Source organism: Suricata suricatta, chromosome 15, assembly GCF_006229205.1.
Source record: "Suricata suricatta isolate VVHF042 chromosome 15, meerkat_22Aug2017_6uvM2_HiC, whole genome shotgun sequence".
NCBI classification, from domain to species: Eukaryota; Metazoa; Chordata; class Mammalia; order Carnivora; family Herpestidae; genus Suricata; species Suricata suricatta.
The window spans coordinates 60919839-60946253 of record NC_043714.1 but is presented as its reverse complement, the minus strand read 5'-3'; the positions used below and the strand labels follow the sequence as shown (position 1 = coordinate 60946253).

General features: G+C 41.9%; 1 protein-coding gene and 1 long non-coding RNA gene across 2 annotated transcripts in view; one reads left to right on the top strand and one right to left on the bottom strand.

Annotated features, from left to right (window-relative positions):
• HAS2 (hyaluronan synthase 2) overlaps positions 1-25202 on the top strand; it is a 26336-nt gene extending 1134 nt beyond the window's left edge. Inside the window, exons 2-4 of the mRNA XM_029923602.1 lie at positions 10570-11196; positions 21601-21702; positions 23738-25202. Of these exons, the coding sequence (XP_029779462.1) occupies positions 10570-11196; positions 21601-21702; positions 23738-24667 (1659 nt within the window). The 3' untranslated portion in view covers positions 24668-25202. The remainder of the gene's footprint in view (positions 1-10569; positions 11197-21600; positions 21703-23737) is intronic.
• Positions 19140-23563, bottom strand: LOC115279078. The gene is made up of 2 exons (XR_003903193.1): positions 23519-23563; positions 19140-19595 (listed from the first exon to the last, which is right to left on the bottom strand). It is a non-coding gene; the product is annotated as an uncharacterized LOC115279078 (long non-coding RNA).
• Positions 25203-26415: the final 1213 nt, after the last annotated feature.

Here is a 26415-nt window from a genome sequence, read left to right as displayed (position 1 = left end):
TCCGACGTGGCACCGAGCACGCCGGCGCATCTTCCCGCAGCTGCCGCGCTGGGCCCCGCGGGTGGGGGGCTCGGGGGTGCCGTCCCCGGCGCCCGGCCTGGGGACGGGTGGGCGGGGGCCCGCGGGGACTGGGGCGAAGTGGGAGGCCAGCCAGAGGCAGGGTTGGGATGGATAATCAACACCTTGGGCGGAATTCGTCACGCTGGTTCCCGCCCAGCGAGAGCCGGGGCTCCGAAACGGGTCCCTGTGAACTGGAGGGCGGGTCTGAAAGGAGGGTCTGTGCGCGGGCCGGACGGGCAGGCGAGGGAGCACTTCCCTCCGGCCAGGGAAACGGCGCCGAAAGGATAATTAGGGCTGGAAAGAGGGGCTGGGAGCGGAGAGGCGGTGCCTGGGGAGGAGGGTTTACTGGACCCGGGTCCTATTACACCGGCTTAGGTGCCAGCGCCCCTTTCTCCATCCCCCAAGCGCGCGCGCAGAGTACTGGGACCCGGAGACCCTGCGCGCCTCCAGGGCGAGCGAGCCGCTGCAGCCGCGCGCCCAGAAGGTGCGCGTAGGCGCCCTGCCAGCCCCTCCCTGCCCGGCGCCCCACGCCTGGGGACCGTTGCCGCCGGGCGTCTCCCGAGCAGCTGCCCAGAAACGCTGCATTCCAACCCACGTGGCTGGCCTGGGATTGCCTTTGACGTCACACGCTGGGGGGGGGGTTGTGACGCTGTAGATCGGGGAGCTCTGATTGGCGGCGAAGGGCTTTCCCGAACTGGAAGCCTGAGTATATATAGACTTTCAGCTCAGTATTAAGAGTAAAGTGAAGGGTGTTGGTAGTTGGGCTTTGCTGAGAAACTGAGGTGACAGCCAAGAGGGGAAAGACTTTACTGCCCATTGTAGATTTCAAGGGTTTTCTCCCCTCCTCGCAGAGTTTTCACTGCAGTGAAGGAGTAGGATAATGTACCATTGGAAGTGTTAAAACAGGATTTTAATTTTATAGAAAGTGTTTTAAACCAGTTTTTAAAAGGTCATCACTTATTCAAACATATGCAATGATGAGAGGTTTTAAATTAAAATGTGTATTTATATAGAATTAGCCAGGACAAATATTTATGCCCATCAGATTACTTATAGCTACTGTTTTAAATTTTACAGAATACGATTGAAAAGAATACTTAAGTTCGAAACTTTTTCTTTTCATACTAATGTGTGCAAATTGGCTCATTGATTATATTTTCACTGCGTTTTTCTAGATGCTAAATAAGATTACTTGAACCACTAAGGTACTGCATTTTTAATACTCCATTACAGGTTTTCCCACTACTTGGCTGTGTTTTACATTTTCAATAAAAGGTTAACTCTTCAAAGTGCTTATGTTAGTACCTATATTATGTCATGTGTGGGTTTGCAGTTTTGGAACAAGTATTCAGAATTCTAGGTAAATATTTCTGGATGATAGCATTGTAATTAGAACATCATTACTCTTATTCATGTTTTTTTATTTATGTATTTCCTGAGAGGAATACAAAATGTCTTGTAGATACGTTGACAAACATATATTTTCTCAGTTGCCTAGAACTGACTCTTTACCGGGGACGGTTATCCAGCTTATAAAAATGAAGTTCTTAAATAGACGATTAGCATCAAATTTGCATGTCACTCTCCACAAAGCAAAGATGTAGTAGGTTACCTTCCTGGAACACCGGAATTGAGCAACAGATGAATAAGAAATTTACTAGAAAGTAAGTCAGATTGAAACCAATAATTTTTGGTAGGTTTATAGAATAGCCTCATAGTTTTGAATTTCATAAACACTTGTTTTACACGATTTCCCTAACAGCTTTCTCTTAAAACTTTTTTTTTTAAATTTTAAGCACAGACTGATTCATTTATATCTATTATTGGAACTGTGGGGAAAGCCCTTGGGAGTGATGTGTAGGTCCTCTTTGGCAAAGCTATCTTACACTGTTATAGTTTTAAAAATCGAAGTATAGATCACACACCGTGTTACATTGGTTTCAGGTGTACAACATAGTGACTCAACAAGTCACTCCATGCTGTGCTCACCACTAATGTAGCTCCCTAGCGCCCCCGCTCCCCGCAGCATACTACTGATACCACAATACCATTGGCTATATTCCCTTTGCTGTACCTTTCATCCCTGGGATTTAATCACACAGTTACATTTTTCAATCTAAGAACAAGTAGTTTGTTACATGATTAGCTTCCTGACTTTTACACAATGTGGGAGTGAGGAGTTGATGTAATTGGAGAACAGAGTATAAACTCAACCCTCTTTTTCTGTATTGTGTCTTCTTTCTTTTTTTTTTTTAATCCACCTTCACCCAGGCTGTATTCCACTAAGAGTCTGTAAGGACCGAGCCCCGTGGGAGCTGGTGTGACAGCTGAATGGGGGAGACAGCTCCCTGTAGACAAAGCACCTCCACCTCAATTTGGTTTTTATTTTTTTTTAATCACCTTTTCCAGATTTTTTAAAAATGTTTTGTTTATTTTTGATATAGAGAGAGACAGACCATGAGAGGGGGAGGGGCAGAGAGAGAAGGAGACACAGAACCGGAAACAGGCTCCAGGCTCTGAGCTGTCAGCACAGAGCCTGACGCAGGGCTCGAACCTAGGAAGGTGAGATCTGACCTGAGCCAAAGTCGGAGGCCTAAGTGACTGAGCCACCCAGGTGCCCCTTAATTTGGTTTTAATCCTTTCTTCTCTAGCGGCAATCTAGCAAGTATCACTCACTGCATATACCTTAAGTTACTCAAGTATATATTTTATATATTATTTATATTTGTATTGTATATATATATTGTATATATACTGCCTTGTCCACGATCTGTTTTTTTTATTTTTTTTAATGTTTTATTTTATTTTTGATAGAGAGACAGAGCATGAGAGGGGGAGGGGCAGAGAGAGAAGGGGAAGCAGGCTCCAGGCTCTGGGCTAGCTGTCCGCACAGAGCCTGACGCGGGGCTCGAACCCACAAATGTGAGATCTGACCTGAGCCGAAGTTGGAGGCTTAACCGACTGAGCCACCCAGGCGCCCCCACGATCTGTTTTTTGAAGTTACACCCAAAGTGGAGCTTGGACTCGTGACCCCAAGATTAAGAGCAGCATGTTCTACTGACTGAGCCAGCCAGGAGCCCCTCACAATCTAGAAAAATGTTGCTTTTGATATAGAAGGCAAAACAAATATAATGAGATCACACTCTTAAATATTTCTTTAACTTAAATAATAAAATATTTACAAAAGAATCCCCCTTAAATGCATCATTTTTACTGCAAATAAAAAAATAAGATGCAGTTCACATTTTAATGGAATTTATCGTACAAAAAAATATACTCAAAGATCTATAAATAACCACAGTGTAAGGCAAGAAAGAATAGGGCCCATAAGAAAGTGAAATAATGGCTACCGTTTATTACATATCTGAAATGTATCAGGCACTGAGTTAGATACTTCCTTTTTTAAATGTTTGCTTATTTTTGAGAGACAGAGGGTGAGTAGGGGAAGGGCAGAGAGAGAGAGGGAGACACAGAATCTGAAGCAGGTTCCAGACTCTGAGCTGTCAGCAGAGGGCTTGAACTCGGGAACTGCGAGATCATGACCTGAGCCTAGGTTGGAGGCTTAACCAACTGAGCCACCCAGGCGCCCCTGTTTTATATACATTATATCTAATCCCAAACCCCCATCAAGAAAATGTTGTAATTAAAGGAAGCTTGCCTCAGAAAGGTTAAACAACTCAATCAAAGTTACAGGGTTTAGTGAGGCGTGTGGATGGAATTTAATCCAATAAATCACATCAGTGAGAGATCACTGGGAAGATTGTGAAGAGACTTGGCACTTGTGGTACATATGGTGGCATGGGGTTTTTTGACCGGTAAGATTGTGCCCAAGAGCCATTGGAGGAACTTGGAGAATAAAGATTCTATGCCAAGTCTTTTTGCAAACTTTCCCCTTTGCCACACTGAACTTTAGGAGGAAGTTTATGATGGTGAAACTCAAGAACCGAGAGGGCAGTTGGGCGAATTGGCATCCTAGGAGTCATGGATCATTACTGATTGTACAAATGAAGAAGAAATGTGAAACCTACAACCGTGGATGCTGGGGTGACGAGGCCTTTGAAAGGCTTATTGCCTAACCTTGCAAGCGTGGCTCCAGGGTCTCTGCTAGGATCAGTGCAGTGGGACTGGAGAGACGAAGGCCAACTTCAAAGCCAGAGAGGGAGAGGAGGTCAGAAGGGGACAAGTTGAGGGGCGTGTGCTCTAATATGTCCCAGAGGGTAAACGTACTCTAATGTGAACACTATCGAGAGGCTTCTTTTGGGTACTTTTACCTCGGATTGCTGGTTGAGGACAGTAGCAGAGGCAATAAGCATGGAGGAATGTGTATCAATGCGAATAAATCATTGAAGTTTTCTTAGACTTTAACCCAGTCATTGCCAAACCTTGTTGTGATTAGAAATACTTAAGGAGATTTGAAACTTAGTGACGCCCTCTTAGCACCCCTTACCAATGAAGTCTGACTGTTGTAGGAGCCACATATCAGTAATTTTTACAGATCCCCCGAGTTAATTTGGATGTGCAACAAAATTTGGGAGCGCCTGCTTTTTAGCCTTTGCTCGCCACCATGGTTTCCTAACCCACTGTTAGCAGGCAAATGGCTACAGCACAGTATGTCCTACAGTAAGACACAGGTTCCCGTGCTCCCTGCCACTGTCACCTGCCTAAGTTAATATTCTTGATTCTAGTCATTCTACATAGGATTTGAAGCTTAGCCCCTCGTCCCCCATACGAGTTTAGGGGTAAAGAAAACCTGTGTTCCAGAACCAGTTCTGCTCTTTATGAAATGTGATTTGGTGCAATGCGTTCTCTAAACAAATATTCTTTATGTATCTCCTTTTGGCCTTTGAGCCTTTGTATGTGTAAACATTGGCTACAAGTTAAAAAGACATAAACTGGGGTGCCTGGGTGGCTCAGTCGGTTGAGTGTCCAGCTTCGGCTCAGGTCATGATCTCGCGGTTTGTGTGTTCGGGGCTCTGTGCTGACAGCTCAGAGCCTGGAGCCTGTTTTGGATTCTATGTCTCCCTCTTTCTCTGCCATTTCCCTGCTTGTGGTCTGTGTCTCTCTCTATTAAAAATAAATAAACATTAAAAATTTTTTTAAAAATTAAGAAAAAGACACCAACTTAATCTTCAGTGGATTTTAGAATATAATGAGGAAGAGAGACAAGTTCACTTTATCTCCTTCCTTTACATTAAGATATCAAAGCCATTGGTATCCCATTGAAGCTGCAATACATATTTATATTCCTTACCTACTTATGGTAAGCCTGCCAAAAGGTTGCTTCCCATTTTGCAGATGAGGGACTGAGGCTCAGGAGTAGATGCCACAAATTTACTCTTTGTACTCCTTCAGGCAACCAGGATGAAGACAATGCCCACGTTGCAGTCTGTATTCATCCTTCTTATAGGTACTCAGCGATGGGTGGCTACAATATGAAATTAATAAAGTTTCCATCCTAGCCTTAAACTTTGAAGTTCAGAGATCTTGATTATCTAAGGACACATGGCTCATTCACAGGAACCCTTGGGTAATTTGCCCAAGGTCAGGAAACTAATCAGGAGGCCAAGTTTGGGCTTGAACCCATTTCTTCCCAGTCCAGCAGGTCTGTGCCCTCTGCCACGGTTAACCAGCCATGGATTAGAGGGCAGGGGAGTCAGGCTGATTAGGTAGTGAGTGGGCATCAACAGGTGGCCGTGAGCTAACGTCACAGCTCTAACTGTTGATAATTCTTTTTAGGTACTTAAATGAGTTCTCTCTCTTAATATAAGAATCTGTTGTGTGACATCAGTACGATTATTTCCATTTTATAGATGAAGAAACTAAAGATGGCAAGTGTTATATAGCTTGTCTAATGTGACCAGGAATCTATTCTAATTCTGTCCAGTTCCAGAGGCCATTACATGTGGGCATGCATGGGTGCACACACACACACAAGTCATTAGAACCAAACACAAAACAGTGTATGGACCAATGCACAATAAATATTGTAGGAGTACCAGATTTCAAGTTGATAAAAGATGATTTCATTGTGCCCCCATGCCCCAGACTTGACCCCTGAACTCCTAAGGTTTTTAAAATTGTAACTTGCAACTTCTGGAAATGCTTTTGGAGGGCCAGTTGCCTTTAACTTTATTATCCAAAGATCTTCTACAGCTGGTCTGGTACTTCTTACAACCATTACATTTAGGTAGCTGGGCAAGAAATTATGGAGCTTGTTTTTCAAAAGAAAAAAAAAAAGGGCACCTGGGTGGCTTATTCTGTTAACCATCAGGTTCTTGGTTTTGTCTCAGCTAATGATCTTGAGGTGTTGTGGGTTTGAGCCCCGCATCGGGCTCTGTGCTGAGAGAGCACGCAGCCTGCTTGGGATTCTCTTTCCCTCCTTCTCTCTCTGCCTCTCCCCTACTTGGTTTCCTTCTCTCTCTCTCTCTCGAAATAGATAAACTTAAAGAAATAAAATAATTAAAAAGAAAGAAAAAAAATCCTTTTGGATGACGGGTACCAAGGGTCCAACATATATTCATTGTCCTGCAGAAAAGATAGGAGAGGGACCTGTCCTTTGTCTGCACTGACCGCCCAAGTGCAAAAGGACTTACTCGTCTATTCAAAATGTGTTTATTGCATGTCTACTATGCACCAGACCCTGTTTGTGGTACAAGCACACACAGTTGATTGAGATAATCAAGTCCCTAAGCCATAATACGTACATAGGGCTAGTTAGAAAGTCAAGGGTGGTCCGGGGAGAGTGGCAGGGAGTGAAGAGGAGGTAGAGTGGAGGAGTCATTGTAGAAGAGAATGGTAAACTGAGACCTCACTGAAGAGATAGTCCTTGGCCCTAACCTCTGTAGCCTTGCCCAGAGGCTGACAACTAATTTGAATTCACTTCCTCTTTTCCCCAGATCTAAAGCAGAGGGACCCCTCTGTGAAGGTCTGTGAACTTCGTCCTCACCATTGCACTAGCTAGTGCCATGGGAGAGACGTCATTCCAGCTCGTCCCACATTGCCTTCTGGTTAATAGGAGGTCCAGGAGGAAGGAAGGCTCTGATACCCAGTGACCTATAGAGTCTTACTCTATAGTCTGTGAGCCTGCAGCAAGGCTTCTGTCTGCTCTGCAGGTAGAACAATGAATATAGCAGTGCCATTCTTATGGTAAAACAGGATTTTGGCTCTAGGCATTAATAACACACTGTTACCTAGATGGGACCACCAGCCTTCTCCGGGACAACCCCATTCTCTGTCTGCATCCACATAGAAAAGTGTAAGAGCCCAGAAATCTCTGCATGTTTTTGTATCTATAAATTCCCCATTTTCCATAATAATGGGAAAAAGAATTTTCAAAGTCCATTTCTAACTTGTTCTTACACAGCATGTTTTATTAGCTGGAAACAAAAGGAAGCTGCCTATTTTGTCCTGACAGTTCAAATCTATTCAGCAAATATTTACTGAGAAAACTGTAACCTGGCTCTCTGCTACCGTGTGGATCCTACGTCTGGTTTTGCGGCTGTTATTTAAATACTGAGAGTCTCGGTTTCCTCATCATATGTGTATGTTATCTGTAACATGAGATTAAGAATACATTCACCACGGAAAGTAGCTAAGATGACATGGGATCGTGCCATTCAACTAAACAGACAATACTTGCCCCGCTGCCTGGAACCTAATGAATGGGGAATAAATGTTAGCAGATACAACAATGATGTCGTGATGTTGATGCATAAAGGGACATGAATTCATTCAGCAAATATTTATTGAATACCACCCATTAGCCAGGCAGGGTTGTGAGTCCTCCGGGCCCATTAGTGAAAGGAGATTTAGAAAAGTCTGTTGACTTTGTGGAACTCACATTATCATGCATCAAGTTATTCTTTAATACTTGGTTTGGCTTCAAATTCTGTGAACACTAGTACTTAGTGAATAATTGGTATCTGATCAAATAGCAGTTTAAAAAATTAAAGTTTGATGTGGGCAAAAAAAAAAAATCCAAGTCTTATGTTTTACATACTTATGAAAGGTAGATTTCTAAGTCATCTTTCTCTTTAGCAGTAAACTCCTAGGATCCAGGACGGATCTAACCATATTTTCCAATTTAACAATAAGGCCATATGTCTGAGGCAAGTTGGCTTATGAAACGGAGTATCTGAATTGAGGATTGTTTCAGAATGGCTCACACATATGGTGCCCATATCTATGCAATTGCCCAGGGGAAATGATAAACACACACTGTATGTCACTCCTTGAGATCAATGTGTTCCCGCAGTAAACTTGGCTCTGAAATGTGCCTTGTGCCCTTTGGCCTGTACTGACAAGCCGCATGTACCGTGCTGGGCAATAATACGATACATCTCAGAAAGAGAAAGGTTGGATTTGAACCATGCTGCTGCAGTTTACTAGCAACTTTTCCCAGGCTTCAAAGGGACATTCTGTAGACTCCGATGATGTAAGAGGGTGGTTTCCCTCCAGCTGTGGCCAGCAGATGCTATGCAAACACTCTCTTTGTCCACGTGTGCTGATAAAAGCAAGGAAAATGTGAATAATGGAAAAGAATGGCAGGCAGTTCTTCTGCTGGCGATGGTGATTTTAAACACAAGTGCAACACACACTTCGGCTTCTCCCTGGCAGAGGGTTGTAGTCCCCTTGAAATTTTTCACTTTCGTGAGAATGACTCACGTCTTGGAAATGCCAAGTTCCAAGTCTGGTGCTCCCAGCACCTTTAGGCATTGGTTAAGGTGCCTGTTGGGAGTCGTCAGCATCCTGTCAGCTGCTTTAATTAACAAGGGATGCTCTGCTCTCTTGCCTTTCACTGGAGCAGTTCCCCGGCCCCATGAACTTTCCATTTGTGGTGTGGTTCCCTTTATCAGCCTCACAGGTTACATGCTATGATGTCCTGAATAAGTGCTAGAAGGGGACACATCTGTGTTCTGTTGTTTCAGCTTCCTTGGTAGCAGATACTTTGTTTTTTATTTTTTTTAAATCCAAGTTAGTCAGCGTATAGTGTAATGCTGATACTTTAAACTGGATTGTGTTTTTGGCTTTTTAAAACTCTCTCAAAAACATTTCGATTTGGCTCCTCACTGCAGCTCTGTGAAGGGTCCCTGACAAATCTTATTATCTCCATTCAGCAAAAGAAAATAAGAGCCACAAGCTAGAATCCTGGTCCCCAGGCTGCTTTGCATCACCTAGGGTTGTGTTACTTAGGGTGAAGTCAACTCCAAATTTAAAAACACACGGAGATTTGGGGAGAGTGGTGCTCCTGGTGAGGCATGGAAGCTTTGTGCCCTGCCCGTGCGCTTTGCCCTCTGCATCTCTTTCTTCCGGCTGCTCCCAAGCTATGTCCTCTTATGATAAACCAGTAAATCAAGCGAGTAAACAGGTGTCCTGAGTTCGGTGAGCCACTCTAGCAAATTAATCAAACCCAACGTCGGCAGGTCTCGGGAACCACTGATGTAGAGCCAGTTGGTGAGAAGTACAGGTAACAGCCTGGCCTTGGGACTGGTGTCTGAAGCTGGGGAGATGGGAGGCAGTCTGGAGGGGCTGAGCCCTTAACCTGTGGACTCTGATGCTATTAGACAGAATTGAGTGTCAGAATTGAGTTAAATTGTGGGGCACCCCTGGTTGTCCAGAGAACTGTTTGTTGGGTACGTGAGAGACCTCCTTTCCCTGACACACTGGAATTGGGTCCAGGAACCCCCAAAAGAAAAACAGATTGACAAAAGTCTGCCGGGTACCTCCTCTATGGTCAGCTTTGGAGATACTTTAGGAAATTAAAAAAAATAGTTCTTTTCTACTCTGGTTGTTCAAAACCTTATTCAGAAAATACACAGACCATAAGGGAGGAGTACAGAACCGGCTGTAATTAAGAGTTGAAATGTCTTTCAGGTCTAATGTATCACAGCTTTCTGTCTTTCAGCTTAGAAGCCTCTTTTTATTTTTTACTTTAGGCTTTTTATTTATTTATTTTTTTCCATTGCAGCTTTAAAATGATAGGAAATTTACCTGTTGAAATCAAGTGTGATGCTATTTCTTCCTTTCTTTATTTTATTATTATTTTTAAAATGTTTATTTTTGAAGAAGTTTGCATGTGTGCGCCTGAGCAATTTGGGGAGGGGCCAAGAGAGAGGAGAGAGATGATCCAAAGCAGGCTCTGTGCTGACAGCAAAGAGCCAGATGTGGGGCTTGAACTCACGAACTGTGAGACCATGACCTGAGCCGAAATAGGACACTTAACTGACTGAGCCACTCAGCCTCCCCTAACATATTGTGGTCTTCAGAACCTTGCCACCATCATCTCATTTGGTCCTTGAAACAGCACCCTGAGGTTATACTGGAAGGGCATCCTTATCCCTGTTTTGTGAATGAGCAAATTGAGATGCAGAAAGTCACATGGCTAGTTAAGTGAGAAAGTGAGGTTGAGCTCCTGAGTGCTTCTAGTGCCAATACTCCCCACAAAACCGTGCGTATACCAAGTATGGGACCAGAGTGGTTAACCAAGAGTATCATTTGATTATATTACAGATGCATTGTGAGAGGTTTCTATGTATCCTGAGAATAATTGGAACCACACTTTTTGGAGTCTCCCTCCTCCTTGGAATCACAGCTGCTTACATTGTTGGCTACCAGTTTATCCAAACAGATAATTACTACTTCTCGTTTGGACTGTATGGTGCCTTTTTAGCATCACACCTCATCATCCAAAGCCTGTTTGCCTTTTTGGAGCACCGAAAAATGAAAAAATCCTTAGAAACGCCCATTAAATTGAACAAAAGTGTTGCCCTTTGCATCGCCGCCTACCAAGAAGATCCAGACTACTTACGAAAATGTTTGCAATCTGTGAAAAGGCTCACCTACCCCGGGATTAAAGTTGTCATGGTCATAGATGGGAACACAGAAGATGACCTTTACATGATGGACATCTTCAGTGAAGTCATGGGCAGGGACAAATCGGCCACTTACATCTGGAAGAACAACTTCCATGAGAAAGGTCCTGGGGAGACGGAGGAGTCACACAAGGAAAGCTCGCAACACGTCACCCAGTTGGTCTTGTCCAACAAGAGTATTTGCATCATGCAAAAATGGGGTGGAAAAAGAGAAGTCATGTACACGGCCTTCAGAGCACTGGGACGAAGCGTGGATTATGTACAGGTAGGTTTCCGAATTCCTGCCAGGGCAAACATACATTTAAATAAAGCAGCTTTTGTGTCTCTCCAGGCATATGCTATAGCCCATCCTTGTCCCTCTGAACACAGTACTTCTTTCAGTTCATTTGAAAACCGCGTGACTGTTGAAAGCACATTTTGAAAGGAGGAAAAAAAATCTTGTGAAACTGTTAAGACTGTCTACGAAAATGCTGAACTTACGCAGTGTTATTGGTTAGAAATGAAGATTATTTTGAACAGGAGACCCTTCCTTCTTTCTCTCCCCCTCCCTTACCTTCTCTGCCCCCTTGGTTCTGCCAAGTCAAATCCAACGTCATTTTCCACAGTCTTAAAACCTCTAGCCTTGTAAGAAAATAGTGTCTGCCGAGCTGAAGGGTCTTGAGAAAATCTACAGGCTCAGGAGGTAGCTATAAAATTTTTTTCATGGAGACTGGGCAAAATGGGGGTGGTGAGAACAATTTTGATTTAAAAGGGTAAGGAATTAAAAACTGGAAGATAGAAAGAGAAGGAAAATGAAAAAAGGGAGAAAAACAAACACACACAAAAACCCTTCCCAAGCAAAACCGAAGTAATGTTTATTTCACTCCCCAAACAGCATTACCTCACCCACTGCACTTGACCTTTGAAAGCATTTGTGATGGTGTTTGCTCTCATGAAAATGAGACAGGCTGTGTCTGTCATTAATTCCCTGACTGCTCGCTCTAGGATTTCTCCCCTCCTACTTCTCACTGAAGCTTTCTTTAGCATGTTAGTAGACCCTGTGAGTTTTCTAACTGCAATTTTCTTGCAAATACTTTAAATTTTGGCCATGATGATAGGGAGAAGGGAGAAATGTCTGTAGTTTAAGTGAATCCATTGGGACACCCTTTCAATTCTCTAATCGTGAAATCTGACTTTTCAGAAGACCCATCATATACTTAAGGGGACTTTGTTGTCACAAAGTCATGTGTAGTGGGATGACGTGCTCTGTGTGATTGGAGGAGAGTGAGCACTGGTTTCAGAGTCAGCTGGATGACCTGGCGTAGGATCACCTTCCCGAGCCTCAGTTTCCTGGACAGAATAAACCAATCGCACCAAGGGTTTGAGATTACCACGGGGTTAATTTTGGTTAATATCTGAAGAGTTTTGAGGCATTTTTTTCCCCCAGTTGATACCAATCTGCATATTAATCTCTTCTGGGGAGTCGATAGAATTTCACTTCCAAGTTTCTCCTAATTTCTAGAATGTTCCTAATCGAGGTCCTTTTAGTTAACACAGGAGATTTTTGTATATTTTCGTAGTGCAACTTCAGGCCCAGATAGAGGATGAAATGATCCTTGTAAAGGAAGTGATGGGACAGCTGGGGAATTTACAGAAGGTTTGAAGAATGGAGTTCTGGGCCTAAGATGAAGAAACATGTTTTGATATTTCTCCTTTAATTCTAGTTAAAACAATTGCTACATTTGTCATTTCTAATTAAGATGTCATTGTGTGGGTTTTTTTTTTTTAAAGCCTGTTCCTCCCAAAGCCCCTTCTCCCATCATTCTTGTGTTGAACTTTGTTTGTATCCTTGACAACTTGTGCCTGACCAGGACAAAATAACACAAGTTATGAAATGTTAGCATGAGCTCCTTGCTAGAAGCCTAATCAGGCTCGAGAACTTTCCTTCCATCAGGCTGAGGCCTTCAGATAAACTAGCCTGAGCAGCAGCTGTTAACTGGGCCCTGACCCCTGCTAGAATTCTCTGTCCTTTCCAAATGCTCAAGAGGACTGACGAGTAGAAAACCATTTGGCATTCTGAAATCAGGTGACTCCATCTTGCCGGTCCCCCATCAAATTCCCCAAAGTGTCCTCTATAAAAGTGGAAATGTTGTAAACATTCAGACCAGTACATTCTCACCATCTATTCCGACTGACCCAGGGTCTGAGAGTTGCAAGGCAGAAGCCACAGAAAGACCAAGGAGAGAGGTTCAAGGATGTTGGCTACTAAGCATTACAGGGACTGAATGTGAAGAGAAGATTGGCTACAGAAAGAGGGAAGTGAAGTTTAGGTGCTCACACACGAGAGAAAATGGGGGCTGGGGTGGAAATAGGGCCATCTGCTCAGGTACCTGCTAACCTGGCTGAAGATACTGCCTAGCCGTGCGGAGTGGTGCGGGTAATTGGTTTCCTCAGTTGCAGCTGGATCTTCACACTGGTTAGCTCTCTTCACTTGATCTTTTTTTTTTTTTTAAGTTTATTTATTTGAGAGAGAGAGAGAGAGAAGGAGAGAGAGAGAGAAAGAGAGAGAGAGAGAGAGAGAAAGAGAGAGAGAAAACACGCATGCACACCGGGCAGAGAGAGAGAAAGAGGGCAAGAGAGAACCCCAAGTAGGCTTTGCGCTGTCCGTGAAAAGCCCACCACAGGGCGGCATCTTAGAATCATGAGTCAAAATCAAGAGTCAGAGTTGGATACTTAACCTACTGAGCCACCCAGGTGCCCCTCTATGACTCTTTCAGGAGGAGAAAAGGAGGCCTAAATTATTCATAATAGTATGACCCTTGTTCTTTATGGAGTCTGTATTGGTAAATTACCCTACTCATTAGTACCCAAATCAGTACTTGGCAGCACTTTTGTGATCATTTGTAGACGTGCAGAAAAGCAAGAAATTTGATTCACTTGATGTTCATGTTCCCAACTGAGGTCACAGAAAACTGTGCTCAGCCTTCTTTTTCAGCTTTTATACTGTAAACAAGTAACTTCTTCATAAGGTATTTAGTATCATGTTTTTCACATTGTTGTGCTTTTTGTTGGTAATGTAGCTGTTTAAAATGCCCCCCAAGTGTAGTGCTGAAGTGGGTCTAGTGTTCCTGAGCACAAAGCTATGATGCCTCATAGAGAAAATGTGTTTCTTAGGTGGGCTTTGTTCAGGCATCAGATACATTTAGGGCTGTTGGCCCTAAATTCGCTGTTAATGATTCAAATACATGTAATAAGATGTGTTTAAATGGAAACACAAAGAACACAGGGTTAGGAGTTGACTGGTAGACAAAGATGTGACCAGAGGCTCAAAGGAACCTAACTTTATATTTCTTCTAGAAGCATTTTTTTGGTGTGTGTTCTCTAAATCAGTGTTCATGGAAACTTCATGGAACATAACTACCATGAATCATGAGAATCGACTGTATGTAGTATTTGCTTGGTTCCTGTACTGTATGGGAAGCCTGAACTATTCTGAGGGCCAATGTGAGAATGTTCTGTGTCTTTTTGTGCTTCATTTTAGAGGATAAAATTGGAACACAGTGAAATAGGAATGGGACTCTGAATTCCAGACTTGACTCTGCTATTTCCTTGCTCTCAGCCTCAGCTGGTAGAACAGATGATCTCCAAGATCATTCCCAGCTCAGGACTCTAACTCAGTACAGTTTTTTTTCTTTTTTTAGTTTTTGTTTTTGTTTTTTGTTTGTTAAGTAGTTTTAATTTCTTTGACATTTTTAATAGTTACTATCATATTTTTCACTTTCATTTTTATTTCTATTTGTTTTTACTTTTTTAAGATTTTATTTTTAAGTATCTTTACAGGCAACATGGGGCTCAAACTCACAAGCCCAAGATCAAGAGTCATACATGCCACCGACTGAGCCAGCCAAGCTCCCTCACCGTCGTTTCTAATCTGCCATTTACCCCGAATTTGGGTCTTGAATATAAGCCCTGAGTTAAGTGCTACCATTATGGGATTTCCTGATCTCCTTCTTTAGAATGAGAATTCCAACCATTTGTAATAAGGGTGTTTCTTGGTTTAAGCCCTAGAGGTGACAACATTTGGTTCCCCATGTTCCCAGCTGGATTGTCACCTTTGCTTTGCACCTTCTATGACTTTCACTCATGTTTCAGCCTTTCCAAGAAGAAAAGAGAATGACCAAATGACCCCTTTTTTAACCTTAATGTTTTGAAGAGATCCTAGGTCCACCAAAGCCAGTAAGTATTTTACAACAGTTTGGGTAATTCATTCTACCAAGGAAGGTATATATCTTCCTAGTTCTTTTTAAAAAGGGCAACAGAGAAGGGCCAAATTGCTTACTTGTCTATGATACAAAGGCTTTCCATTGATTGGATTTGAGATCCTTTGTCATAGACTCATTGGTGTAGGAGAGGATAATCTTCCTCATCCTGCCTCCTTCTACCAAAACAATGATTATTTTTTCATTGAGAGTATTTTTTTCTGGAATGGTTTTACTGATTAATTTCAAAGTGTGCGTTTACCTCTAAAGTTCTTGAATTTTATGATTTTGTATTTGCCACTGAATCTGAGGCTTGTAAATTTAGCTATAGACTGACTTATAAATCCCATTTACCCCAAATCCAAGTAAATAGAAAATCAAGATTTTTAAAAATTGAAAGTATTATGCAATATTGATAAAATCTTAGAAGTTGGTTATAATAAAATTAATTACCATCCATCATAAGCTTTTGAATGACCTTGTTGGTTATATGAAAAATTTGAACTTGTGTGCAATATTCTATTTTTGTGAAGGTTATTTTCCACCCTAATTTTTTGGTTGCCCATATCTCCTGCATGTACGTGGTCCCACCCAAATTATGTACTCATTTTCAGTAGATAATTCAGTGTACAAGTCTAGATTTAAAAAATAAAGTTCTGTCTTCTACTTGTACTTACGAAACCAAAGAGTATGCTCCCATTTTAAATAGTATCACATGCAGCAAGTTCAATGTAAATGAGATATGAAGTCAAGATGCAACAAACATTTTTGTAAGCTGTAATGGGTCCAGGGCCTACCCTTTCCTATAGGATGAACTTTTACACATTGTCCACCAAAGGTACATTCGAGGCTGTAAATGAATCATAATTGGCTGCAAATTTTTGCAAATGCTCTCTAATTTTTTTAATTTTCTCCAGTAAACAACCCAATGTAAGGACTTTGACATTGCCTGCTTAGAATTCAGTTTGCTTAACTGAAGTTTATTGGGTATTGGACTAGGTTGGGACTGGTTTCCTGCTCTCCTGGTGAGTCATCACTTATTTACAGCGATAGTAAGAGGGACCCCTTCTCTCATTGGATTAGTGTCCTTAGTCCGGTGGCTCTGTTTTTGATTTGTCACTTCAGGGTTTGGTTTATCACTTTATGTCTTCCTTTTATTGAGCATTTACCATGCGCTAGCCATTATTAAGTGCTTTACCTATGTCATCGAATTAAATTACCAATATAACAAACTTCAGGTGAATATGATTATCCATGTTTTTCACCTGCGGGGTGGAAGCCTAGGAAGGTGAGGTGAGGACACTACAGTCAACAGGCTAGTCCAAGTTTATATAAATATAATGAATGGTGGGTCGAGACAGATCTGTTCTGTTCCAATATTTGCATAGCACTTTCTCTTCCTTTAATAGTGTGTTTATCTGGTATTATACTGTTAAGAGTTCAAGGAAACTGGCATCATCTTGTGTTTGCTAGTAAATAATTATTTGTGATTTTTGTTGTTCTGGCTTACTCCTTTTCACCAGAGAAATATCCCCAAGGAAAGGAGAGGCGAGGGAAACTTTCCATTTACTTTGTGGTAAAGCTGTGTCAGGAAAGCTACTGGTGGGGTCATGACCAAGAGTAAATTCCACACACTATAGAAAAAAATAGTCTCACGGGGTCAAGGTTAAGATGAAGGGTCAAGTCTTGCGAGCAAGCCAAGGATAAAAGCAGTAGCAACAGAAGGGGTCCTGATTTATTTTCAACCTGTTTCCTCATTGAAGGCAGCCAGAGTAATTAAGATTTCCTCTTAATCTGTGTAGCTCTCAGTGCCCTTTGAAGTGGTATGGGGGCTCGAGTTGGGGGTGGGGAGATCTACCAAGCAGTCTGAAAGGAAACATGTTCAAAAAAGTGAAACATGGAGACTTGGGTCTTAGAATTTGAACAGCATTTGGTAGAATAGGTAGCAATATTTCTTTTTCTGTTTAACTTCTTTCGATTTATTTTGAAAGAGAGAGAGAGCATGAGCAAGGGAGGGGCAGAGAGAAAGAAAGAGAGAATCTCAAGCAGGCTCCGCACTGACAGCATGGAGCTGGATGTGGGGCTCAAACCCACCAACCATGATGAGATCGTGACTTGAGCCGAAATTAGGAGTCAGAGGCTGAACCGACTGGGCTGAGCCACCCAGGCGCCCCAGTAACAATATTTCTAAAGGAGACTCTTGTTTAAATCATAGTGAGATCAAGGGGTGCCTGGGTGCCTCAGTCGGTTAAGTGTCTGACTTTGGTTGAGGTCATGATCTCGCAGTTCACGAGTTCAAGCCCCACATTAGGCTCTGTGCTGACAGCTCAGAGCCCGGAAATGCTTCAGATTCTGTGTATGCGTCTCTCTCTGCCCCTTCCCCACTCATACTTGGTCTCTCTCTCTCAAAAATAAATTTAAAAAACATTAAGAAATTATAGTGAGGTAGATTAAGATCAGTGATAGAAGTTGGAATGAATTTAGTCTAATAACTTCTGTAATAGACTATACACTATTGATTTGTAACTGGATTATAGACAGTTGCAGACACATTTGAATTTGTTTATTGGGTAAGAGATCATCAATATGTAATTGGTTCCCATGGTCATTTTAGAGATTCTTTACTGAGCCATCTCTTTGGGTTAAGGATTGTCATAATCCCTTAGGTTATGGGTTTACTTAGGGAGTATGAAAGTATAAATCTTGTTACTTAAACTATTGACATACTTACTTCTCTACAGTCCTTCATAATTTACAAGGTACTTTGATATGCCTCTCCAATACCACAATGATGGTAAGTGGCTTGTTAAAGGTCACAGAAGTAGTAAGATACAGGACCCACGACTTAATTGAACCTTCTTGATTCCGAGGGCATTTATCCTTATAATAGACACAACTTGACCAAAGGGGAAAAAAACTACTTTATTAATATTTTACACATTATATGCAGTTACTGTTTTTTATAACACACAAAGATGGAGGCAATAGAGGATTTTTAAAAAATCCACTAGAATTAAAATTGGGCTTAGAACATATTAATCTCAACTTTAAAAAAATTTATGAAAGTGAACCCTCCCCCTGCAACCAATTATTTTAGTCCCAGGGTTGGCAAACTTTGCTTGTAAAAGATCTGATAGTAAATATTAGGTTTTGCAAGCCATATGGTCCTTATTACAACTATTCAACTTTGCTGTTTTAGTATGAAAACAGCCATAAATGATATAAAAATGAATGAATATGCTCGAGTTTCAGTGCAATTTTATTTAAGGCACTGAAATTTGAATTTCATATAATTTCCATGTGCCACAAAATATTATTTTTTAAAATGTTTAAATTATTTTAAAAGGTAACCATTTTTAGCACACAGGCCCTAACAAAACAGGTGGCAGGCCGGACTTGGCTTGAAGACCTAAGTTTGTCAACCCCTGGCTTATTTATTCATTTAAACATTTTTTTAAAATGTTTGACTTATTTTTGAGAGAGAGAGAAAGAGAGAGAGAGAGAGAGAGAGAGAAAGAGAGAGAGAGAGAGAGAGAGCGAGCGAGCGAGCAGAGGAGGGACAGAAAGAGAGGGAGACACAGAATCCCGAAGCAGGCTCCAGTCTTCGAGCTGTCAGCACAGAGCCTGATGCAGGGCTCGAACTCATGAGTCAGTCATGAGATCGTGACCTGAGTGTGGGTAGGAAGCAGGCTTCTTAACCAACTGAGCCACTTAGGTGCCCCATGAACCCCTGGTTTAGATAGGGAGGAAAGGGGAAGGACCCTTGAATGCAGTGGGGAAGGAGCAAGAAGGAGGGACAATGGGCTCATGCACTTTACTTGGATTCGGAGGTTAAGACTGAGGTGTCTTTTTGTCTTGACACTTTCCCACTTGTTTTAGTGAAAACTTTGCTTTATTCCCATAACTCCCAGTGAGAAATCTTATGACTAGCGATGATGTGGTTTAAACAAGTTACAGTTGAGACACTCAGTGTGGACAGAGAGACATTTTGATTTATTCTCTAATTGTTTCTTGTGTGCAAATCATGGCCTGTAATTTGTGCCCAGGTGAGGTCAAGCTCTGCATCAACTGGTGTATGTCCCCCACGGTTTCTAGCCCAGAGCGGAAGAGCCAACATTTATGAATTACACACTTGTTATTAGTTGGTGGAGAGACCACTAGAAAGCCGGTTCCCACTATATGGATGTTCAGAGAGGCTAAAGTTACACTCTTGATATACTAGTAAATACTTACTATTAGGTCGATGAACAAATATGCTAACTGTCTTAAGTGCTGGCTTTCTAGCTGGCATTCTGTCACCAAATAGCATCTGGAAATTGGACATCTGTTTTTCCTTCCTCTTTTTATAATGGAATGCTACACCGCTTGCATGGCCTCCATGCATCCGGGCGATGCTCCCCTGCTCGCTCCAAGTTCCGTACATGCGCTGCTGAAGCGAGTAACAGAGGTGGGACTTCTTCAAAGGCCTTTAATCCTGCCACTGCATACCCCTTCCCAGGAGATTCCTGGGAGTGGTCCCTTCCGACGCAGTTCAACCCACCCGGAGAACAGTCTCTCTCAGAGAACTCCTGGCTCTTTGCTGTTGGAACCTGGGAGGGGCAGGACCGATTTAAATATTCAGAGCCTCAGAAGTTTGGTTCAAGGTTAGTCCTTCCTAAGGGGCAATTCCCTTGGCTCGCTTGTGCTCACAAGCAGGCGGAGTGACTTGAACATTAATTCTAGATTGCCCCTTCCTGTTGTTTTTAGTCTTATTTTAGCATTCTGGTTTTACTTTTCCCAGCCTGAGTCAATAGAGGTGGGTGTGGCCATAAACTCAGGATGCTGGATCTCAAGGTGGGTTGAACTCTTGCCTCCACCCTTCTACCCTTATTACAGGCGGCACAGGCTGCAGCCATCCGAATACAAGCCAGTGGTAGACAAGGCAAAAATGTCACTTTGGGCAAAATTTGTTTAGGCTTCTGAGGCTTACATCCAAACCTAAGTATTAGTAAAATCCTATTTTCTACAGTGAAAACTAATGCCTAGCGCTTGCCTCAATAAGTGAGGTCATGCTGGACCAAAATAAAATCCTAAAAAAAACCCAAAATAAAACACAATAAATGGTTTTATTGAGAAAATGAAGGTCCTAAATAACTAAAATAAAATAAAAAATTCACATGTTAACCCTAAAATTACTATTAGCTAAATTCAGAGAGGTTATAACTGAATACCCTATATACATCTTAATTTAAAATTAAAGTTTTTTTAATGTTTATTTTTTGAGAGAGAGAGAGAGAGAGAGAGAGAGAGAGAGCATGCCTCTGAGCAGGAGAGGGGCAGAGAGAGAGGGAGACACAGAATCTGAAGCAGGGTCCAGGCTCCCAGCTGTCAGCACAGATCCTGATGCAGGGCTCAAACTCACAAACCGTGAGGTCATGATCTGAGCCGAAGTCGGACGCTTTACTGACTGAGCCACCCAGATGCCTCTAAAGATTGTTTTAAAAAAATTCTTTAATGTTTTATTTATTTTTGAGACAAAGAGAGACAGAGCATGAGCGGGGAGGGGCAGAGAGAGAGGGAGACACAGAATCCAAAGCAGGCTCCAGGCTCTGAGCTGACAGCACAGAGCCTGACGAGGGGCTCAAACCCATGAACGTGAGATCATGACCTGAGCTGAAGTCGGAGGCTCAACCAACTGAGCCATCCAGGTGCCCCTAAAGATTGTTTTTAAGAACAACCATTAGCATGTCTAGAATTGCTTCAGATAATTTATATTTACTTTTATGTACAAAGGGCTGGATGAATACTTAACACTGTAGGATAAAAAGGTGGTCCGCCGATACGCTAGCTCCCTCTCTGATGCTATCTCAGCTGCAAAGTCCAGCTCATGTGGACAACTAACTCAGAACTATACAACCAAATGGAAGAGCTTGGCTTTCCTGTCTTCCAGTGACCATATTAAAATAGGGAGGAAACTCACTGTTAAACATTACCCCCTTTCAGTACTCTCATAGGGTTTTCTGACCATCATTCAGACCTGAGGGATAAGTTGCCTAAAGGCAAAACACCACCACCATCACCACCACCACCAGACATCTATGGTGACCAACCCAAGATGTCTACTAAGTCCTGGAAAACTGGAATGTTCCCTGGGACATCAGACTTTCACTGCCAAGATGAGGAACATCCATGGTGAACCAAGACGAGCTGGTTAGCCTACCAGACCTGCCCACTGCATCACTTCAGCCGTTCTACCCAGCAAGGCCATTTGCTTCAATATTGAGCTCGCACTTTGTATTGACGGTGACAAAATAACCCGCTCCCTTGCAGTACTTGCTTATTGAGAGCCTGTGACAATAAGGCTGAAGGCATACTGTACATGCCCAGTGTGGACTGTGCTGACCACACTCCTACTTCTTCTTTAACTCGTTTTCTACTTTTCTTCTTTGCAGGTTTGTGATTCAGACACCATGCTCGACCCTGCGTCATCTGTGGAAATGGTAAAAGTTTTAGAGGAAGACCCTATGGTCGGAGGTGTCGGGGGAGATGTCCAGGTGGGGCAGCACCTTCGCTTTCGGCATGGGTCGCTTTTACTTTTACTCTTACTCACTGATTCATTGACCATATATTTATTACACACCAAACTTTCTGCCAGATGTTGCTTTTGGTGCTAGAGACACATTAGTATGTGCCTTGACCCACTTTATTGCCTATTTTCTTGCCTAAATTGAAAAGACTTAGGATTTCTTTGTTTAACCCTGGGATGTAACCCTTGTTTGTTGTGGCTGATAAATGATGTATATTTAATTTAAATATGTAATGATTTCTATCATATCTTCTTTAACCATAACTTAAAGATTTGATGTTAGGGTTCATTTAGCTGTGAAGGTAAAAAAAAAAGGAAGAAGGGCAGAGAATGGATTCTAGATTTTGTACGTATGTATTTAAAAGTTGAGGGGCACCTGGGTAGCTCAGTAGGTTAAGTGACCTGCTTTGGCTCAGGTCATGATCTAAGGGTTTGTGGGTTCGAGCCCCGCGTTGGGCTCTGTGCTGACAGCTAGCTCAGAGCCTGGGGCCTGCTTCAGATTCTGTGTCTCCCTCTCTCTCTGACCCTCCCCTGCTCGTGCTGTCTCTCTGTGTCTCTCAAAAATAAATAAAAAACAAAAAAATTTTTTTTTAATTTAAAAGTTGATCCATATCTGGTCAATTAAAAATCCAAATTGGAATCCAAAGGAAGAAAAGAGAAGTAGCCAGTTAAATTTATACTGGTAAGAAAGGCAAAGGAATAATTAATTAATAAGTGGATTTTCTGATTAAGATTTATTTCCCACTATTTTTTTTTTGAGAGGGAGAGAAAGAGAGAGAATCTTAAACTTGGAGCACGAGCCAGAATCAAGAGTGAGCTGGAATCAAGAGTTTTGCTTAATCAACTGAGCCACCAATTCACTCCCCACCCCACCCCCACTAATTCTCTTTATTTCCCAGTATTTGCTGTACATGGAGAAACAATGAAACAAATATTAACAAAGGCTACTTGGAACATGTGGGATGGGAAATGAATATATATGTGGATATGTGAAAACATGTGAAGATTAAAATGAGTGCGTTGGAGGGTAGCTCAGTCAGTTACCATCTGATTCTTGGTTTCAGCTCAGGTTATGATCTGACAGTTTCGTGAGTTCAAGCCCCACTTCTGGCTCTGCACTGAAAGCAGGGAGCCTGCTTGAGATTGTCTCTCTTCCTCTCTCTCTGCCCTCTCGCCCACATGTGCTGTCTCTGTCTCTCTCAAAATACATAACTTAAAAAAAAATGAGTGCTTTGCAAATGCGTGATCAGAGTTTAACAAAAAGTGAGAAGCACATGGAAACTTGACTTTGCAGTTTAGGTTCCGCGTTGCTGTATAACCCATTTTATACATGCATGGGTGATACCGAAGGCAAAGACATGCCTGGAACAGACAAAGAAACAGCCTGGTGATAAAAGAGGAAGCATGCAAAATCTAGATGAGAAGTGAACAAAACTGAGATGAGAGAAAGAATTTAGAAATAGTGCCAAGAAAAAGCTGCTAATTTTCAGTAGCTTTTACACAGAGCACTAATTCAGAATTTAAGCTTTGGGGAGAGGCCAGAACAAGCACTGGCATTGTATAAAAGAAAGAAGGAGAAGGAGAATTAATGGAATTGGATGAGTTGGAAATTAACCAGAACAGGGGAGAGCGGGACTTAAAAACCTTCAAATCTGAGATGGTAGGAAAGAGTGGGAAAAGTTTAGGAAATGAGAACTACAGCCTAAAAATATTAGAGCATAACAACACGAAGAACAGAAAACAAAAACAGGGCAGAGTCATGAAGTAGAAAAACTACTACTTACCACGGAGCCCCAGGGCACGGACACAATTGATCAGATTAATCAGGTAACACAGAAGTCAGAGAAACCAGAAGATAACCGTGTCACAATGAAGAAGGAACAGGAAGATCAAATAACACACCGCACTCTAAGTTCTAACCTCACAACAGCACAGCTTTTGTTGGTATTTTAGCTAAGGCTTACCTTTTATTTATTTGCTGTTTTTTTTTTTCCTTCTTGCAGATTTTAAACAAATATGATTCCTGGATCTCCTTCCTCAGCAGTGTGAGATACTGGATGGCTTTTAATATAGAAAGGGCCTGCCAGTCTTACTTTGGGTGTGTCCAGTGCATCAGCGGGCCTCTGGGAATGTACAGAAACTCCTTGCTGCATGAATTTGTGGAAGACTGGTACAATCAGGAATTTATGGGCAGCCAATGTAGTTTTGGTGATGATCGGCATCTAACGAACCGAGTGCTGAGTCTGGGCTATGCAACAAAATACACAGCTCGATCCAAGTGCCTTACGGAGACCCCTATAGAATATCTCCGATGGTTAAACCAGCAGACCCGTTGGAGCAAGTCCTACTTCCGAGAGTGGCTGTACAATGCGATGTGGTTTCATAAACATCACTTGTGGATGACCTACGAGGCAGTGATCACTGGATTCTTCCCTTTCTTCCTCATTGCCACAGTAATCCAGCTCTTCTACAGGGGAAAAATTTGGAACATCCTCCTCTTCTTGTTAACTGTCCAGTTAGTAGGTCTCATAAAATCATCCTTTGCCAGCTGCCTTAGAGGAAATATTGTCATGGTCTTCATGTCCCTCTACTCAGTGTTATACATGTCAAGTTTACTCCCCGCCAAGATGTTCGCAATTGCCACGATAAACAAAGCTGGGTGGGGCACGTCTGGAAGGAAAACCATTGTTGTTAATTTCATAGGACTCATTCCAGTATCAGTTTGGTTTACAATCCTCCTGGGCGGCGTGATTTTCACCGTTTATAAGGAATCTAAAAAGCCATTCTCAGAATCCAAACAGACCGTTCTAATCGTTGGAACATTGCTCTATGCATGCTATTGGGTCATGCTTTTGACACTGTATGTGGTTCTCATCAATAAATGTGGCAGGAGGAAGAAGGGACCACAGTATGACATGGTGCTCGATGTATGATCTTACGTGGTTTGCAGTCACACGCAGAACCTTAGTTCCTCTTGGGACTGTACAGTATTGTGGCATCAGATAATGCCACCAAAGGAGACCTATCACTGCTGCTGGGACTTGAACAAAGACATTTCTATGCGTTTATTTTGATTCTGCCAAAGTAAAACAAGACATCAATGAGAAGAAACTCAGATTTTAACCTGTTATTTCTATGAAAATGGGAAACATTCTTTGTTTATGCACTTTTTCCTTACTGTCCATCCGCCTAACAGTGTCTGCCTATATACCTCACTAGCCGTGCTTTATGTGGGTTATCATGGAAGAAAAGGATTTTGGAAACTCAAGAAAAAGTTCTTTCAACGTATACAACCTAACTTATGGACTGTGTCGATAGCTAATTTTTTTTTAGAAAGGATTTCCTGTTTAACTCTACCAAATGAAATGCCAAAGGAAATTTTAAGGCCGTCGGCTGTGCTGTATTTTTATATAACTGTACTGTGTTTTAAAATTTTGTATGCCAATTTTTAAAGCAAATTTTGAATATTCTATATTTTACTTCTCTGCCAAAATACACCTGTTCTTTTTTTTATTATTAAAATAGGTTCTGAAAAAATTCATACTTAAAAAAAATCTACCCAAAATGTGAAGCTTGGTTGACTGATGTTCATGATAGAAAGAATAAAATATTTCTCTCTCTCTCTACCTTTTAAAATGGAATAGTTTCTTTCTGTGAAAAATATTTTAACTTCTTTTCATTTCTTTTAGAAAAGGCCAATAAACCTGTCACGATTTGGGAGTAGAAATACATACTAATGTGTACAAAAAAAAAAAGGAAGATCATTGAAAATCAAGGCCAAAGGGGTAGAAAAGTGCAATTTTTCATAAGATTAAAAGAAAGGGAATGCTAGTCCTTGAAAGAAAACACTAGGCAGCCAGCACTGGACAAAACATGGGTATCAGAGATTAATAATCTTTGGGGATTCTGGTAGTGGTTCCTCAGGCTGAGTACGATGGAAAGTGGAAAACAGTGATCTGTACTTTTTGGACAAATACAATGCAGTTCGTCATTTTGTTCTGTGGCCTGAATTCCCCAGATCCCTGTCTATATATTGAACATAATTTACTGGTCTTTTTTTTCAGCTTGCCAGTTCACTTTACATGTTACTATGAGGTTTACACGGGTGAGTTGGATACATTTTAATAAGTGTAAAGCCTATAGATACAAAAACTGACACATGTAAGCTCCTCTTCTACTTTCTAGGGAGGATTTTTTTTTTCTGAATTTATGCAGATAATTGCTTCATCTGTCTTGTTATTGACCTACATAGATATGTTTACATAGTAAAAATCATATCAAGGTTTAATAAGTGTATCAAGAATTGGCACATAAAAGAAATGGATGGACCAGATACCCCTAACCCAGCTAATTTAGCTACTCCAAGGGCCTCAGTTATCCAGTTTGACTTTTGAGATGACCCATCTTGCCTTGTAGCTGGTACTGTGTAGACCTGTGTTAAAAACAATCGAACACATGAGTTGTTGCATTAAAAAAATGTGATGAAGCGGAGTGTGAATGTGGCGAAGGGTTCAACCATGTGCGTCTGTCATTCGCTTCCTTTCCATGCAGACGCCTGTATTCCATCTCCCGCCTAAGAAAAAGCTGCACGTTCTACCTTCGGAGCACAAAAGGTCAAACCATTCTGCTACTCAGACTCGCTGATGGGAGAGTTTGTGGGGAAAAAACACAGCATGCCAAT